Here is a 19022-nt window from a genome sequence, read left to right as displayed (position 1 = left end):
TCTTGAAAAGACCAGTCTGAAAAAAGACTCACAGAATCGGAATCAGACTCACTTTCTTAATGACGGCCATAAATGTTATTTTAATTAAAAGAAAAGCATTAAAATGTGATTTGTTTAACATGCAGTTATGAGAATGGAATACATTTTATTATAAAAATTATATGGTATAAACTTTAAATCTGATTAAGGCAATCATGCAATTGGCTCCATATTGTTTGGAAAGTTTCAGTGACTAAAATGAAACATGGATCACTCAAAACAATCCCAGTGAAATGCCCCACAATCCCCTGGGATTATGTGTTAAAACTCAAGAACAAATGGTTTTTAGAAAGACCACGAACATCCGCAAGTATGCAAAATGACTGTGGCGGAAACAAACCTCAAAACACGAGAGAGGGCGACCGAGTTTCCTTCAAATGCCTGTGTCTGCGTCACGAAACCACACGAGCCGTTATTCAGGTAGCGAGATATAAACATGCGAACAGTGTAATGAACTCGTTAGCTCCACTCACCCGTCATTGGAGCAGGTCAGAAACTCCTCTTTAATCTTGGGATGCCAGCAGCCGTCGTTCAGCATCGCTGTGTGACCCTGAACCACAGAGACATCAACGTTTAATTTCAATCAAATTAATAAATAACTCAAAATAAAATCTGAATAAAATTCCAATAATTAATTAAAATCATATTTTAAAGTCAATATGAATTAAGATTTTTTTAATGTGATTTGATTTGATGCTCAAGAAATATTTATGATCATTATCAGTGTTGAAAACAGTTCAGATTTTTGAGGAAACCGTGATACATTTTATTTTTCAGGATTTTTCAGGATTCTCTAATAAATAGAAAGTTCAAAAGAACAGCATTTATTATTTTGATACATTCTGATACACACTGATAATAATCAAATGTTTCTTGATCATCAAATCATCATATTAGAGTGATTTCTGAAGGATCATGTGACACTGAAGACTGGAGTAATGATGCTGAAAATTCAGCTTTAATCACAGGAATAAATTACACTTTACTATATATTCACATAGAAAACAGCAATTTTAAATTGCAATAATATTTCACTATTTTACTGCATTTGTAATCAAATAAATGCAGCCTTGGTGAGGCTTTTATGAGACTTTTAAATACACAGAAAATCTTGAATTATTCCAAAACTTTGACCGTAGTCTAATCGTTTTTTTTATAGATGATTAATCAGTTAAACCAAATTTAGCTTCTTTACTTTCTCCAACAAGCTTGTCTGAATATGTCGAAATAACATTAACAAACAACATTTTCACATCGAGTGGCATTTGTTCAGATCACAAACACTAACTATGAGCTAGATTAATGCTGATGCTTGACATCATAAAACACGATAATATCACAGCCTAATAATAAATAAAATAATGTTCTGTCCTACATTACTTCCAGTTGAATATTCATGTTGTGCATGTCGTTTCATGCTGACTTTAAGTTAAGTTAAGTTAAGTTGAGCTTTATTGTCATTCCGCTACATGTGGGGACATACAGTGGAACGAAATGTCGTGCCTCGCAGGACCACGGTGCTACATAAATACAGACATACAACAATGAAGTAAAAAAACACTGTAAACCTATACACAACTAACCTACTGACAGATTTAACTATAAGTATAATATAAATATATATATAATATATATATGTAAGTATTTACCCTATACAAACTAAAAGAATAAAGGATAATAAATACAAACTATACAATGCTTCACATAAATATTTACCCTATACAAACTAAAAGATAGAAGAAAATCACAAATACTGTACATGTGCAAATAGAGACATTTAATATGTCTCCAAATTAAAGGGTTAATTTGGACACAGGAAATGAAAATCCAGGAATAGAATCAAAACACAATTATAAAGTCGTTCTCAGAGAATAAATAAAGCTGTCAGTGATTGTCTTGGATGATGAGCACATGCTGCATTGGTTAAAGCGCATTATTAAAGCGTGCCATTCACCCGCTGCATCATAACAAATATGCTGTGAATATTTGATCTTCATTTGACCTTCATGCCGCCCAAAGACACACTGACCTCATCGGATGAAACTCAAACCAAAACACAAATTCAGAGCAGATATTTGGCTCCGTCGTCTATTGTTTGACACCAGACATTAGGGATGCACGATATATCAGCCACCGTATCGGTCTCGGCCGATATATGTTCATTTTTAATGTTAACGTTATCGCCCCAATAAAAAACATATTTGGCCGATATATTAAAGCCGATAAATAATGTCAGATGCGAAACTGTTAAGGCGAGACACGGCAGGCAAAAACATCGATTTTTCATGCGCTGCTCAGTTTTGAGATTTTGGGCTAGTTTACTCCTTCATTATGTGTTCTTTCAAGCTGCTATAAAGAAAACGTTGAAAATATACATTAAGATGTTTATTTTATTACATTTTGTTTACTTGCGGCAGTAAGTTTCTCCCGAATTTACCAGGAAGTTATCATTCCAGCACGACACGCCGAGATCCGTCTGTTCACTGAAGTCTGTCATGACCGGGGTCGTTGTAAAGCTCGGAGTCTCCTGCACAACGCTATCCCAAATATGGGCATTTCCTTTCTATCAGTAACCAATCGTGAATGTCCAAAGGGGGATTTAAAGCTAACGGCGATTTCTCATTTAGAGCTGTTTAACTCTTTAAATGCCGTTTTCTCAAAATGAGTTTTTTGTCATTCTCCAGTACAAACATCTCAGCCTGTGTACACCAAACTCTCCAGTTAAACACTTAGCAGTATTCTGAAGATATTTTCAGAGGGATTTGTTAATAAATCATTCCTGGCCTGATTTATGTGACATTTTAATAAAAAAAATATGGCGAAAATCTATTTTTTATGGCTATGGACAGTATATTTTGATTCCCTAGGTAATGAAAGCATATATCCTGAAATATTATTTTCATCTTGTGTGTAAACAAAATGAAAAAAGAATTTTGCATCTGGCTTTATCAAATGTTCAGATCTATCTACCGAAAATATATGCAAAATCGTGCATATTTAATGAGATAATGCCTAATTTGCATAATTAAACATACACATTTCTAAAACTTGTAATACATTTTTTTTATATACTTGTGTAAGTAATCAACTGAGGAAGTTTCATGGTGATATCTATTATTTTAAAATTTTACCCTATTCACCTGTAGTGTCTCGCCTTAAACATGATTTTGAATTGCTTGAAATATGATTGGAATCACTTCAAAAAAGGAAAATATAGTTCAGTGCAACACAAGTCTGTCATATCGGCTACATAAAATCATAATGAGAACATTATAATTGTGTGTTTGGGACATGGTGAGACTTTTGTTTTTGTAATCAGGCTCTCAAATAAGATATTAAAATTTGGATTTAGATTTATCGGCCAATATATCGGTTATCGGCTTTCAAATATAAAGAATTATCGGTTATCGGTATCTTCCAAAATGTTCATATTTTAATGTTTACCTACCAAAAATCCATTATAAAGACGCTTTACGACACACAACCGCATCATCTGTCAGTGACTCTAAATATGAGACAAAAGATGGTTTGTTTTGGAGCTACTGATCAAAATCCTCAACGACTGACGGCTAATAACACCTTAAACACACCAAACCCACAGACACACTCCGGACATTATAATCACTGAAGTGTTACGAGACACGACTGATGCACAGGAGACAGAGAACACACTGATCACATCTGTTGTTAATGTCAACTGAATTTAAACGATTATAAATCTAAATATGAGAGAAAAAACTCAAGTTAGAAATGGCAACAAACTGAAACAAGCTTAAGTTGAAGCACTAAAATTACTAAAAACTAAAAAATTTAATAAATCTAAATAGAAATATTTACACACTAATTGATTTGCTGCTTAATTATTATTAGTCCTCAATTATTGATAATTATTATCAAAGTTGAAAACAGTTCATATTTTTGTGGAAACTGTGATACATTTAATTTCTTTAGGATTCTTTGATGAATATAAAGTTCTAAAGAACAGTGTTTATTTGAAATGGAATCTTTTGTAACATTATAAATGTCTTTACTGTCACTTTTGATCACTTTAATATGGAAGATTGTTTCCGCCACAGAATAAAACATTTTAAAAGATAATTGCTACTTTCTATCTCACAATTCTGACTTTATATCTCACAATTCTGACTTCATAACACACAATTGCGACTTTATATCTCGCAATTCTGAGAAATAAATTCAGAATTGCCAGTTATAAAGTCAGAATTGTGTGAAATAAAGTCACAATTGCGTCTTATAAAGTCAGAATTGAGATGTGAGATATAAAGTCCAATTCTAAGGGAAAAAAATATGGATTTTTTTTATTTTTTATTAACCTCTGAATAGTTTATATCTCCCAATTGCGTATTATAAAGTCAGAATTGCAAAATAATCCTTTGTCGGTTTCCAGACAAATCTGAAGCAGAACAACTGTTTTCAACACTGATAATAATCATAAATGTTTCTTGAGCATCAAATCATCATATTAGAGTGATTTCTGAAGGATCATGTGACACTGAAGACTGGAGTAATGATGCTGAAAATTCAGCTTTGATCACAGGAATAAATTACACTTTACTATATATTCACATAGAAAACAGTTACTTTAAATTATAAAAATATTTCACTATTTTTACTGTATTATTGATCAAATAAATGCAGCCTTGGTGAGCAGAAGAGACTTTTAAATGCATTCAAAATCTTAATTATTCCAAACTTTTGACCGCCAACGGAAAAAAAAGTATAATAATAACAAAAGCATTTTTTAAAACTTAAACTAAAATCAAAATGAAAACATAAAAAAAGTAATAATCATAATAGTATATGATGATACTAAAATATCACACTGTAATATTATCAAGTGTGTTCACATGTGGAAGTAATAGCTATGATAATAAAACAAACTGAATTGAAGTATTTCTGTTATGGACGTCCAAGTTGGCATCTTTAAACAGTAAAGCATGACATCGACAACGATTGAAGAGAACAATATTTACGCTCGACGCTGAAATGCATTCGCTAGGGAACATAAAGTACCCGACGAGGAGAGAAAACCCAATAACAAACAAAGAGCGAGGAATCGGTCCCTCTCGCAGTGGCTATAGCATGCCGACACACTCCATTAGTGACGCGACCGTCATTGAGCCGCTTTAAACACACACAAACTCACACAGTGTGTCTGAGGACCAGGTGCAACATTCAGCATCTCTGATATAGTTCATCTACACCTCATTACATCCCAGTCAACAAACAGAGTCCAGATGCAGCAAACAAACACACACACGAGGACTGGAGGACTGGACTGCAGGAGCACTGACACTAGAAGAGTTTAAAAACACTGCTGTTCAAATTAAATAGAAATATCAGTTGAACTGCGATAAACTGAAATAAGTTGAAGCACTGAAATTACTTATACTATAAAACTAAAACCTAATTAAACATAAAAAATATTTTTTTTATTTTTTTTTAGTTAAATGGCAAAAGCACAACAAAATGACTAAAAAGTAAAAAAAAAAAAAAAAAATTGACAAGTAAAAAATAAATACATAATTCAAAATATTAATACAACTAAAATAACAGTTTTATTCAATATAGTTGTTTTGGCATTTTCTGTTTTCATCTTTTAGTTTACCGGTAAGTTTTTTTAGCACATCAAGTTAATCTAAATCAATATAAGAAATGTTCCTTTGGCATCGAGAGTAAATAAAATAAGTTTAAGGTTTTTGCTTTATATTTTTGTGGACCACGTGACACACTACCATTCAAAAGTAATATTTTATAAAAAAAAAATTAAAAAAAAGAGAAATTAATACTTTTATTCAACAAGGAAACATTAAACTGATCAAAAGTGACAGTAAAGTCATTTATAATGTTACAATTTTTATTTCAAATTAAGGCTGTTCTTTTGAACTTTCTGTTCCTTAAAAAATCATGAAAAAATGTATCAGTTTTTTATATTGATTAAGTTCTTTAATATTTTATTCATATATTTAATTTGACCCTTACAATTATTTCTGTTGTTTGTGCTTTTGCACCTTTAAGATTCCTACATGCAAATGTGTTTTAAGTGTCAGTAACGCATCAGTGGTTACCTTGGTGTTGGCCATGTCCACGATATACTGATCCCCTTTAATGCATTCCAGAACCTGGAACCCGTCGCGGTCCAGAACTTTGGCCTGAGAGTTTCCCGCCACAACCAGAATGACATCACCGGTGACACTGTACTGCAGTGATCTGATCTGATGACTGGAACCACACACACACAATTCATTATTTTAATTAATTATTTAATTAATTAACTAATTAATTGTCGATTTAATTATTTTTAATAAAAATATATATATCTTTAATCTTTCAATAAAAAAAAAATTCTAAAGCAAGAAAAATATATTTGTTTATTTTTATTTTATTTTTACATTATAATACCGATTATAACTTTAACGATAACTATAAAGTTTTAATTCTATAAGAATAGTGAAGTTCAGACCACACAACTATAACAATAACGACATCATTGGAATCACTTCCATATCGATTTTCCCAGTTGATGGACAAAAACACTGACAGCCAATCAGAATCCACCGTGCTTTAACAAGCTCGAGCATTTAAAGAGACAGAGACAAAACTGCAGCGCACTTATTCCTGTGATCAAAGCTGAGCTTTCAGCATCATTACTTCACTGTCACATGATCCTTCAGAAATCACTCTAATATGATGATTTGACGCTTAAGAAACATTTATGATTTTTATTATCAATGTTGAAAACAGTTATGTATTTTTTTTCAGGATTCTTTGATGAATAGAAAGTTCAAAAGAACAGCATTTATCGGAAATGGACGTTTTTGCAACATTAAACACTACCGTTTAAAAGTTTGGAGTCAGTTAGAATTTTTTTCTTTTCGAAAGAAATAAAATAAATTAATACTTTTATTCATCAAGGATGGACTAAATTGATTAAAAGTGACAGTAAAGACATTTATAATGTTACAAAAGATTCTAATTCAAATAAATGTCTTTAGAGCTTCCTATTCATCAAAGAATCTGTTTTCAACATTGATAATAATAATCATAAATGTTTCTTGAGCATCAAATCATCATATTAGAGTGATTTCTGAAGGATCATGTGACACTGAAGACTGGAGTAATGATGCTGAAAAATCAGCTTTGATCACAGGAATAAATTACACTTTACTATATATTCACATAGAAAACTGATACTTTAAACTGTCAAAATATTAAACAATATATATATTTTTTGTTGTATTTTTAATCAAATAAATGCAGCCTTGTTGATCAGAAGAGACGGCTTTTAAAAACATTACAAATCTCAACGATCCCAAACTTTTGAACGGCATAATATATATATATATACACACATATACACATATACACTGAACTGGAGACAATGAAAGAGCCGAGAAGCTTCGAGAACATTAGAGGTCCGGTTTCCCTCTCCGGGTCACTGATTTATGGGCTCCACATGTGTTTTGTCTGGCCGTGTGTGTGTGTGTGTGTAGGGATGCCACCACAAATGGGTGGATGAACATGTTAATGTGGCGTGGCGTTTTACGAATCACACACACACGCAAGAGCGCTCGGGCTCAGCCAATTAGCTTCCAACATCTCGAGACAATTGGGTTCCACTTTTAGCGGGATTTCAAGGAAAAACAAAAAGACAAGAACAAAAATACACGGCATCTGTGTGCAATCAGCTGATTGGACTGGAGAACGAGGAGCTCATTCCTGACGGATGAGGTGTATCGAGGAGAGAGACAGGGATGAACGCGTGTCTGATGGACCGACTCACCACTCGCACGGCTGGAGCGATCGGAAGGCGTGCAGAGACGAGTCCATCCCGGCGAAATCCCAGAACTTCACGTCATAGTCGAAGCTGCCGGTGATCAGACGAGCTCCCGACGGATCCAGAGCCAGAGCTGAGACCTGTGGAGTCAGGGTTCATCAGATACCGGATACCAGATGCTCTTTTTCACATTTAAAACACTATTGATATTCAGTAATAAGAACAAAACTGAGTTTCATTAGATGTTTGAACTGAATGGGGTGACGAATAAAATTTCAGCTGAATTGAGTTTCATTAGATGTTTTTTTTTTTGCCATGAAACGACAATTAATATTAATAATTTAGCAATATTTACCATTTAAACTGCACTGACACTATCGGATGAGAACAAAACTGAGTTTATATAGATGTTTGAACTGAACTGAGTTTCACTGGATGCTCTTTTTTGGGGGGTTTAAAAGACAATTAATATTCAGTTATATGATCGATTCAATGCACTGATACTATCAGATGAGAACAAAATTTGTACTGAATTGTGAACTACAGAATCGAGTGTTTTTGAGATGTTAATTAAACGTTCTGTAGAGCTGCTTTACAGCTGAAATTAGTTTCATAATTGATGAATTTTACACTTATTTTCCTGTTTATTCAGTGAAGCTGCTTTGAAACAATCTGTATTCTATAAAGCACTATGTAAAATATGACTTTTGTGGATGAGTTTTAACTCTGTGAGTCAAATTATATAATCCTTGCAAATCCCAACTATCAGGACACGAGCGCTCAGGAGCAAACGAGTAGACTTACGGATTTAGTGCCGTGCTGAAGCGTGATCTCATGAGTATCCGGGATCTTCTTCACTGGATTCTGTTACAGAAAGAGAGAAAGAAAGAGAGAGAGAAACACCTTCAGCAACTTTTGAAGCCCATGTTCATCTCTCTTTAGTGTGTAATATCAGTGTCTATATCAGTGTTTCTGAACTCCTGAAACGCCTCCATTGTAGTCTTGAGTTTCTTCTGGGAACGAACACGTCACAATATTCCTCATTATAATAATTAATATGCAGAATAAAGGGGCGGGGCCTGGTTGAGTTTGTTAGTAGTGTGTTAAACTGGCGGTTATGGTAAGGGGCGGGACATTTCCCAAACACACTCGAAGCACTCAACCAATCACAACACACTGCTGCAGCCGACCAATCAGAGCACTGTGTGCTTTTCAGAAGGAGGGGCTTCATAGAGACAGGAACTAAACAGAGCGTTACTGACAGACTGGGAAGAGAGGAGCCGCAACAATGGAGAATATGAGGAAATAATCAACATTCAAGCAGGAAAACATGTTCTAGTAGAGACCAAATATGTCCTCTTTAATTCAGGATAAGGTTCCCTTTTATTTCTTTTAGTGCAAAATACGCTGCTAAAATATCATCCGGTGTTCAGCGGTCACAGCGGGATTGTTCTGCGAAATCAAACACGCGCAGGTCTGTGTGATTTGTGGCGTTGGCTGATTAACGCTCGTACAAAACTCGCACGGCACACCTGGGCCTGATGGGATACATTAAGCGGAGTACAGAGACATCACCGGGGCGGCCCGACACCAGAACACATCTATCAAACCGGCCCACAGCGGCCCTCAAACACCACAGGCCTGGGGAAGAGGAGGCCTGCACACTGTCAGAGAGAGAGCAAGACATTTACTACAGAGAGAGAGAGAGAGAGAGAGAGAGAGAGAGAGAGAGAGAGAGAGAGAGAGAGAGAGAGAGAGAGAGAGAGAGAGAGAGAGAGAGAGAGAGAGAGAGAGAGAGAGAGAGAGAGAGAGAGAGAGAGAGAGAGAGAGAGAGAGGGAGAGAGAGAGGGAGAGGGAGAGAGATTCTAAATCTCATGAAAACATATTTTCCAGGTCATATTTCATCCTAAAATGTAAAAACTAAGAGAGAAACCAAATTTTATTTTATTTTATAATTTAGTATGCAGTTATTTTTCTCATTATATTACTATAAAAATCACACATGCTTATTTTAAGCATAAAAGGCACTACAAGATACATTGCCATAATATCTTTTTTTTTTTTTACAACAAAAGAATAAATAAATAATATAATGTGTATATTTTATTATATTATATACTATAATGTGTATATATTAAAAAAAGTATGTATATGTATATTTTATTATATATATTTTAATTATTTGTATTTTAATGTATATATTTTTTAAATAAATATTTTTGCATTAAATGACAATTTGGGGATAAAACGTGTTTTTACCTAAAATATAATTTTAATTTATATTATATGTTATTTTACTATATTATATAGTAATATTTTTAATATTCTTTTCATTTTAAAGTGAAATATGACCTAGATGTATTCTTCAGAGAGGTTCCATGAGATTCATCCAAACTAAAGAGCAGAATGTCTCTGAAAAGCTCAATAGAGACATTTAAGGTCAAATGACAGGAAAAGAGTCTTTAGAGAAGAAACCAAAAGACAAGCTTCACACAGTCTTCAGTCTTCTATATTTCCAGGAATGATAATGGCAGTGTGGCCCTCTAGTGGCGCCACTGACACCATACAAAAACACTGCACTGTATGTCACTGAGATCATACATCTCATATATCACTCATATATATCTCATCATATCTCACTCATCATATATATCTCATCATATCTCACTCATATATCACTCATATACATCTCATCATGTATCTCATCATGTATCACTCGCCATGTGTCACTCGCCATGTGTCACTCGCCATTTATCTCATCATGTGTCACTCGTCATGTGTCACTCGTCATTTATCTCATCATGTGTCACTCGCCATGTGTCACTCGCCATGTGTCACTCGTCATTTATCTCATCATGTGTCACTCGCCATGTGTCACTCGCCATGTGTCACTCGCCATGTGTCACTCGTCATTTATCTCATCATGTGTCACTCGCCATGTGTCACTCGCCATGTGTCACTCGTCATTTATCTCATCATGTATCACTCGCCATGTGTCACTCGCCATGTGTCACTCGCCATGTGTCACTCGTCATTTATCTCATCATGTGTCACTCGCCATGTGTCACTCGCCATGTGTCACTCGTCATTTATCTCATCATGTATCACTCGCCATTTATCTCATCATGTGTCACTCGTCATTTATCTCATCATGTGTCACTCGTCATTTATCTCATCATGTGTCACTCGCCATGTGTCACTCGTCATTTATCTCATCATGTGTCACTCGCCATGTGTCACTCGCCATGTGTCACTCGCCATGTGTCACTCGTCATTTATCTCATCATGTGTCACTCGCCATGTGTCACTCGCCATGTGTCACTCGTCATGTGTCACTCGTCATTTATCTCATCATGTATCACTCGCCATGTGTCACTCGCCATGTGTCACTCGCCATGTGTCACTCGTCATTTATCTCATCATGTGTCACTCGCCATGTGTCACTCGCCATGTGTCACTCGTCATTTATCTCATCATGTGTCACTCGCCATGTGTCACTCGCCATGTGTCACTCGCCATGTGTCACTCGTCATTTATCTCATCATGTGTCACTCGCCATGTGTCACTCGTCATTTATCTCATCATGTATCACTCGCCATTTATCTCATCATGTATCACTCGCCATGTGTCACTCGTCATTTATCTCATCATGTGTCACTCGCCATGTGTCACTCGTCATGTGTCACTCGTCATGTGTCACTCGTCATTTATCTCATCATGTATCACTCGTCATTTATCTCATCATGTGTCACTCGCCATGTGTCACTCGTCATTTATCTCATCATGTGTCACTCGCCATGTGTCACTCGCCATGTGTCACTCGCCATGTGTCACTCGTCATTTATCTCATCATGTGTCACTCGCCATGTGTCACTCGCCATGTGTCACTCGTCATGTGTCACTCGTCATTTATCTCATCATGTATCACTCGCCATGTGTCACTCGCCATGTGTCACTCGCCATGTGTCACTCGTCATTTATCTCATCATGTGTCACTCGCCATGTGTCACTCGCCATGTGTCACTCGTCATTTATCTCATCATGTATCACTCGCCATGTGTCACTCGCCATGTGTCACTCGCCATGTGTCACTCGTCATTTATCTCATCATGTGTCACTCGCCATGTGTCACTCGTCATTTATCTCATCATGTATCACTCGCCATTTATCTCATCATGTATCACTCGCCATGTGTCACTCGTCATTTATCTCATCATGTGTCACTCGCCATGTGTCACTCGTCATGTGTCACTCGTCATGTGTCACTCGTCATTTATCTCATCATGTATCACTCGCCATTTATCTCATCATGTATCACTCGCCATGTGTCACTCGCCATGTGTCACTCGTCATGTGTCATTCGTCATTTATCTCATCATGTGTCACTCGCCATTTATCTCATCATGTATCACTCGCCATGTGTCACTCGCCATGTGTCACTCGTCATGTGTCACTCGCCATGTGTCACTCGCCATTTATCTCATCATGTATCACTCGCCATGTGTCACTCGCCATGTGTCACTCGTCATTTATCTCATCATGTATCACTCGTCATGTGTCACTCGCCATGTGTCACTCGTCATTTATCTCATCATGTATCACTCGCCATGTGTCACTCGCCATGTGTCACTCGCCATGTGTCACTCGTCATTTATCTCATCATGTATCACTCGTCATGTGTCACTCACCATGTGTCACTCGCCATGTGTCACTCGTCATTTATCTCATCATGTATCACTCGCCATGTGTCACTCGTCATGTGTCACTCGCCATTTATCTCATCATGTATCACTCGCCATGTGTCACTCGCCATGTGTCACTCGCCATGTGTCACTCGCCATTTATCTCATCATGTATCACTCGCCATGTGTCACTCGCCATGTGTCACTCGTCATGTGTCACTCGCCATGTGTCACTCGTCATGTGTCACTCGCCATGTGTCACTCGTCATTTATCTCATCATGTATCACTCGCCATGTGTCACTCGCCATTTATCTCATCATGTGTCACTCGTCATTTATCTCATCATGTATCACTCGCCATGTGTCACTCGCCATGTGTCACTCGTCATTTATCTCATCATGTATCACTCATCATGTGTCACTCGCCATTTATCTCATCATGTGTCACTCGCCATGTGTCACTCGTCATGTGTCACTCGCCATTTATCTCATCATGTATCACTCGCCATGTGTCACTCACCATGTGTCACTCGCCATGTGTCACTCGTCATTTATCTCATCATGTATCACTCGTCATGTGTCACTCGCCATTTATCTCATGTATCACTCGCCATGTGTCACTCGTCATGTGTCACTCGCCATGTGTCACTCGTCATGTGTCACTCGCCATGTGTCACTCGTCATGTGTCACTCGTCATTTATCTCATCATGTATCACTCGTCATGTGTCACTCGTCATTTATCTCATCATGTATCACTCGTCATGTGTCACTCGCCATTTATCTCATCATGTGTCACTCGTCATGTGTCACTCGCCATGTGTCACTCGCCATGTGTCACTCGTCATTTATCTCATCATGTATCACTCATCATGTGTCACTCACCATGTGTCACTCGCCATGTGTCACTCGCCATGTGTCACTCGCCATGTGTCACTCGCCATGTGTCACTCGTCATTTATCTCATCATGTATCACTCATCATGTGTCACTCGCCATTTATCTCATCATGTGTCACTCGCCATGTGTCACTCGTCATGTGTCACTCGCCATTTATCTCATCATGTATCACTCGCCATGTGTCACTCACCATGTGTCACTCGCCATGTGTCACTCGTCATTTATCTCATCATGTATCACTCGTCATGTGTCACTCGCCATTTATCTCATGTATCACTCGCCATGTGTCACTCGTCATGTGTCACTCGCCATGTGTCACTCGTCATGTGTCACTCGCCATGTGTCACTCGTCATGTGTCACTCGTCATTTATCTCATCATGTATCACTCATCATGTATCACTCGTCATGTGTCACTCGCCATTTATCTCATCATGTGTCACTCGTCATGTGTCACTCGCCATGTGTCACTCGCCATGTGTCACTCGTCATTTATCTCATCATGTATCACTCATCATGTATCACTCGTCATGTGTCACTCGTCATTTATCTCATCATGTATCACTCGTCATGTGTCACTCGCCATGTGTCACTCGTCATTTTCTAAACTATAGCGAATAAACTGATACTGTGAGAAATGTTGAAGGTGTCTGAATACATTTTGGTTTGACTGTATATAATATAAATTAACCATTTAATATGTTCATGGGAGTAAAAAGATGAAAAATACACTTACATCATCGTCATCATCATCTTCATCATCATCATCATCATCGCTGTCAGCGTTGCTGCGCTTGTATCCGGGCGGAAGTGGAGGTCCAACAACATCATCATCATCATCATCATCATTATCATCATCATCATCTTCTTCCTTCTGAGGAGGCAGCGGTGGGCCAATGACATCAGAGTCACTGTCACTCTCAGCTTCCTGTTTCCTGTTCACACAAACACAGACGATGTATATGATGTATAGATGCACTTTTATGATGGATAGATGCACTTTTATCATGGATAGATGCACTTTTATGATGTATAGATGCACTTTTATGATGGATAGATGCACTTTTATCATGGATAGATGCACTTTATGATGGATAGATGCACTTTTATGGACTTCAAACCAGAAACTGCCGGACATTTTTTAATATAACTCCGATTGTATTCGTCTGAAAGAAGAATGTCATATACACCTAGGATGATATTAGTAAATAATGGGCTAATTTTTCATTTAAATTTACATTTCAGCTGAACGCTGCTCGTCCTCATCGAATAGAGACGTTACCTGGACGTGGATGTGGACGGTTTCTGTTTGACGCTGACGGGACGAAAGCCGCTGCTCTCCTGAACCTCCTGTTTCTGACGCTCTTCTGTGACGGTGAAGAAGATCGAGGTTAAAATGGTGTCTTTGACACAGAATCACAGGTAAATAACCACACTGACCTAAAGCTCGCTGACTCCTCTCGATGGCCGTCCGCCTCGTCTGCTCAAACATGGCCTCCAGGTCAAAGGTTCGAGCTTTCTTTCCTGAGAGTCAAAGAAATATTACAAGTGATCACGTGACTGACACAACACACACAAAACACACCCCTACAACACACCAACTCCACTCCGCTTCTGTGACGTCTGAGCTGAAACACTCACCGAATCCAGCGAAGCCCATGACCGACGAGACGTCTGCATCGTTACTGGAGTCACCTGTCAATCACACAAAACAATACAATGCATTCATATCTAGAGGAATTCTTATTTTATTTTGAATGCTGAATAATTTATGGGTGGCGAAAATCTATAAAATACAAATTAATAAAATTAAAAAAGACAAATAGTAATATTATCAAAAGGTAAAATTTGAGTTTCAATTTACAAAAAGTAATACAGTATTTATTTATTTATTTTAAACTATGAATAATGTATGGGTTTTAGGCAAAAGTTATTAAATAATATTAATAATAATCTATAGGGGAAATTATTGTGTCATTTCAGAATAACTATTATTTATATTGTTGCAGAATTTCTATTATTACCTTTATAAAAAAGTATATTTATTGATTTATTTTGAATGATGAATAATTTATGGCTAGCAGGTAAAAAATGTATAAAATAATGACAAATATTAATAATAATCAAATAATCAGGGTACATTTGTTTATTTTGAATGATGAATGTGTGTGGGGGGGAGGCAAAAATTCATAAAATAAAAAATTATTAATAATAATCTAAAGAGGGAAAATACAGTTTAATTTTGGAATTTCTATTACTATTAAAAATATAAAGTTTGTGTATGTATTTATTTACAGCGATGAATAATTTATGGGTGATAGGCAAAAATTAACAATATAAAAATGATTAAATAATAATAATAATCTAAAGGGAAAATAAGAGAATAATTTCTACCTTTACAAAAGAAATACAAACTATATCCCAATTATAATAGCGAATTATTATAGCATTATATCGAGTGTTTAGTGTAGTATATCCAGGGCACTTTAACGAATACCATAGTGCTACCATGGTACAAGCCAAACCAACATGGTATTGCAAACATATTCACTCATACGGCAGTCAATGACTGACAGAAACGAAGGCTAAAAGCTCCTATATTTGAAATATTATTAAATAATCTTCAGAATCACATGTGCCTGAGGAGCCTCAGATCATCATAACTGCTGCTCTGACAGTGTTTGACTTCATTAAACCATCACAGCTTTCAGCAAAACACTGTCCTGCAGTTTAAACACATTCATCTCACTCACAAGAGAGAAACACTTCATAAAACAAGAATAAAACTCACAAACTTACCAGGATCACTGCTCTGGTCAGCCATGACAATAATATCAGGCACTTCCGGGACGCCGGAAGTCAAAATAAGAGTCTCTTCTGATACAAGTCCTCGGTTACTTTAGAGAAATGAAGCTTGAAGCTTTTATTGAATATTTGTTCATACGGAATAAAAATATTTAAAATTTGACTAGAAATAAATAAAATAAAAAAGATAAATAATTTGACCATAAAGAAATATTTTTCCCTTGTATTTTCCCGTTTTTTTATGTATTACGTACCTTGTATTTTTAATACAAAATCCATTGTTATTTATGAAGCTGATAATATAAATGCACGATTGTATTCCAACTAATCTGAAGACGAAATTCTTTCATTATTATCTGAATAATAATAGCTAATAAGGTAATATGTTAACACAACTTTCGATCTTAATATTGTATAAGTAAATGTTGAGATTAACAATAACTAAGTCATGTTCATTGTTAGTTCATTAACTTATGCCAAGAAACAGAACTTTATCGCAAAGTGTTGCCGCTATGAATTAATAGCAAACAATTATATTTCTTCATAGAAATTGTGCTTGTTTCAGTCTGATGACATTATTTCAGCTCAGGTCTCCTTTTTAATGACATGGATGTGATTAACAATTGAAATATATGAGATCTTCCATTTCACAGTATTTTATTAAAGGATTGTCAAATAACAAATCTTAGAAATGCAAATTTAAGGCAAATTTAACTGTAAATTACACTGTAACACTTTACAGCAAGGTCCCATTCATTAGCATTACTCAATGCATTAGTTATCATGAACTATGAGCAATTTACAGCATTTATTAATCTTTAGTTCATAAAAATACAATTAGGTGGGGAGTTTGGGGCGTGTAATACATTAAAAATGTATTAGTAAATGTTGAAATAAACATGAACTAAGATTAATAAATGTTGTAGTAGTATTAGTTTAACTAATAATGTAATTGTACAGTTTTACCAGTTCCACATTAGAAGCTACGAATGTTAAAGACGTCTGAAGGCTTGTGTTGTTGAGGAGAGCTCTGTTCTGTCAGGCGTCCAGAAATAACGACTCGATGTGGAAGAAAACCAACAACGCACCTGTGAGAGACTCGTGTTTATTCCGCACAAATCTGTGCCGACAACTCACTCAAACAGTCAAGACACAAATGATACACATACACAAATACCACAATCATTCACAGTCAACAGCTGCGCCACATCTGGAGAGAGAACAGGAGGTCTGTGCAGCATCTCTTCAGTGCTCGTCCTCGGCCACGATCCTCTCGATGGCGGCCCAGTCCAGCTGCTCAGAACACTACCAGTGCTTTGAGAGAAAGAGTCCAGATCTCGCAGATGATCCACGGTTGTGAACGATTCTTCGCCCTGGAGAAAACAAACATCACATGATCTTCTGTACAATAAGGCGTATGTGCAGAACACAGCGCTAGTGTAATGTTTCCAGCACTGTATACTTGCCTAACCAGCTGGTGCCTGATGTTTTTACAATTATTTCAATTAAATTTCTTTCTTACTTGTTTTTTCCCTCCCCATAAACATCCGAAGCACTGATAGCTTCACCGTTGTTAAAGCCAAGCTCAAGTCCTGCTACGTTCAGAACAAATCTGCATCCACTGTTGACTGTGTTGTCAATTCTGTGTTTTGATTTACTGATTTTGTTAATCTCACATTCCTGGACATAAGTATTGTGATGTTTTATGTGGTCTTTATGTAATATTGTATGTTATTTTATTAGTTTACCTGCCCAGGGACAGCAGATGTAAATTAGCTGTTAGCTAACTCTGGTGCAATTACTCTTAATTGTGCACTGTCCCTGTAAAAAGTAAAGTAAAGTAAAGTAAAGTAAAGTAAAGTAAAGTAAAGTAAAGTAAAGTAAAGTAAAGTAAAGTAAAGTAAAGTAACCCTCTCGCATTAATTTCATTATTATTATTATTTTGGTAACACTTTCCAATAAGGTTCATTAGTTAACATAAGTTAACTGATAATGAACTGCAATTATAAAGCATTTATTAATCTTTGTTAATGTTAATTTCAACATTTACTAATAATTTATTAAAATCTTGTTAGCATTAGTTAATGCACTGTGAACTAACATGAACACACAATGAACAGCTGGATTTTTATTAACTAACATTAACAAAGATTAATGAATACTGTAACGGATGTATTGCTCATGGTTAGTTCATGTTAGTTAATACACTATCTAATGTAAACTAATGAACCTTATTGAAAAGTGTTACCATTATTTTTTATTAAATTTACAAAACAGAGAAACAAAAACAAACAAAATGCATATTAATGAACAGATATAGTCAGCACGGCTTATAAACACTGCATATGACACTCATACCAGATAGAAGTAACACTCTGGTATTAAGGTCAATAAGCATATATTTTTTAATTAAATTAATGCACTATATTTTCTTTCAATGTTATTTTTTCTTTATTATTTTGTAAAAATACAATTATTAGAAAAAAAATCATATTTTCAATGAATGCAGTGTTTAAGTATGAACTCTTAACCTAGTTTATTGTGCATTGACCAGTATTAGTATGCCATTGATGGGTTTATCATGTCCAGATGTGTAAACCTTCAGTCTCTCAAGCAGCATCAAAACATTGAGAGCATCCGCTCAGATCTGTCAGTCACTTTCCAGCTCAACCAATAGTGTGAGTTTGGGGCGTGGCTACTGTAACTGGTGTAGAGATGCCTGTATAGCCCTATATATAAATACATATAGAAGGCTGTGTGTGTCCTAGATCAGGGTTAGGGACGCCCTCTAACCCCAATTAAA

The 19022-nt window shown here is 36.1% G+C and overlaps 2 protein-coding genes across 2 annotated transcripts in view; both read right to left on the bottom strand.

Moving 5' to 3' along the window:
- wdr70 (WD repeat domain 70) overlaps positions 1–16281 on the bottom strand; it is a 91271-nt gene extending 74990 nt beyond the window's left edge. Inside the window, exons 1-9 of the mRNA XM_084103925.1 lie at positions 16214–16281; positions 15056–15109; positions 14855–14938; positions 14697–14781; positions 14151–14349; positions 8642–8701; positions 7844–7977; positions 6129–6282; positions 513–589 (exon numbers count right to left, since the gene is read on the bottom strand). Of these exons, the coding sequence (XP_083960051.1) occupies positions 513–589; positions 6129–6282; positions 7844–7977; positions 8642–8701; positions 14151–14349; positions 14697–14781; positions 14855–14938; positions 15056–15109; positions 16214–16238 (872 nt within the window). The 5' untranslated portion in view covers positions 16239–16281. The remainder of the gene's footprint in view (positions 1–512; positions 590–6128; positions 6283–7843; positions 7978–8641; positions 8702–14150; positions 14350–14696; positions 14782–14854; positions 14939–15055; positions 15110–16213) is intronic.
- A 976-nt stretch (positions 16282–17257) lies between these two features.
- The window catches only part of cplane1 (ciliogenesis and planar polarity effector 1), a gene marked incomplete at its 3' end in the record, with an annotated part of 63439 nt that continues 61674 nt past the window's right edge, over positions 17258–19022 (bottom strand). The window contains exons 54-55 of the mRNA XM_084105443.1: positions 17397–17592; positions 17258–17355 (exon numbers count right to left, since the gene is read on the bottom strand). Coding sequence (XP_083961569.1) covers positions 17258–17355; positions 17397–17592 — 294 coding nt within the window. The remainder of the gene's footprint in view (positions 17356–17396; positions 17593–19022) is intronic.

Source organism: Abramis brama (assembly GCF_963993115.1).
Source record: "Abramis brama genome assembly, chromosome: 25".
Classification (NCBI taxonomy): Eukaryota; Metazoa; Chordata; class Actinopteri; order Cypriniformes; family Leuciscidae; genus Abramis; species Abramis brama.
The sequence above is the reverse complement of the archived record's forward strand: the minus strand, read 5'-3'. Positions and strand labels throughout refer to the sequence as shown.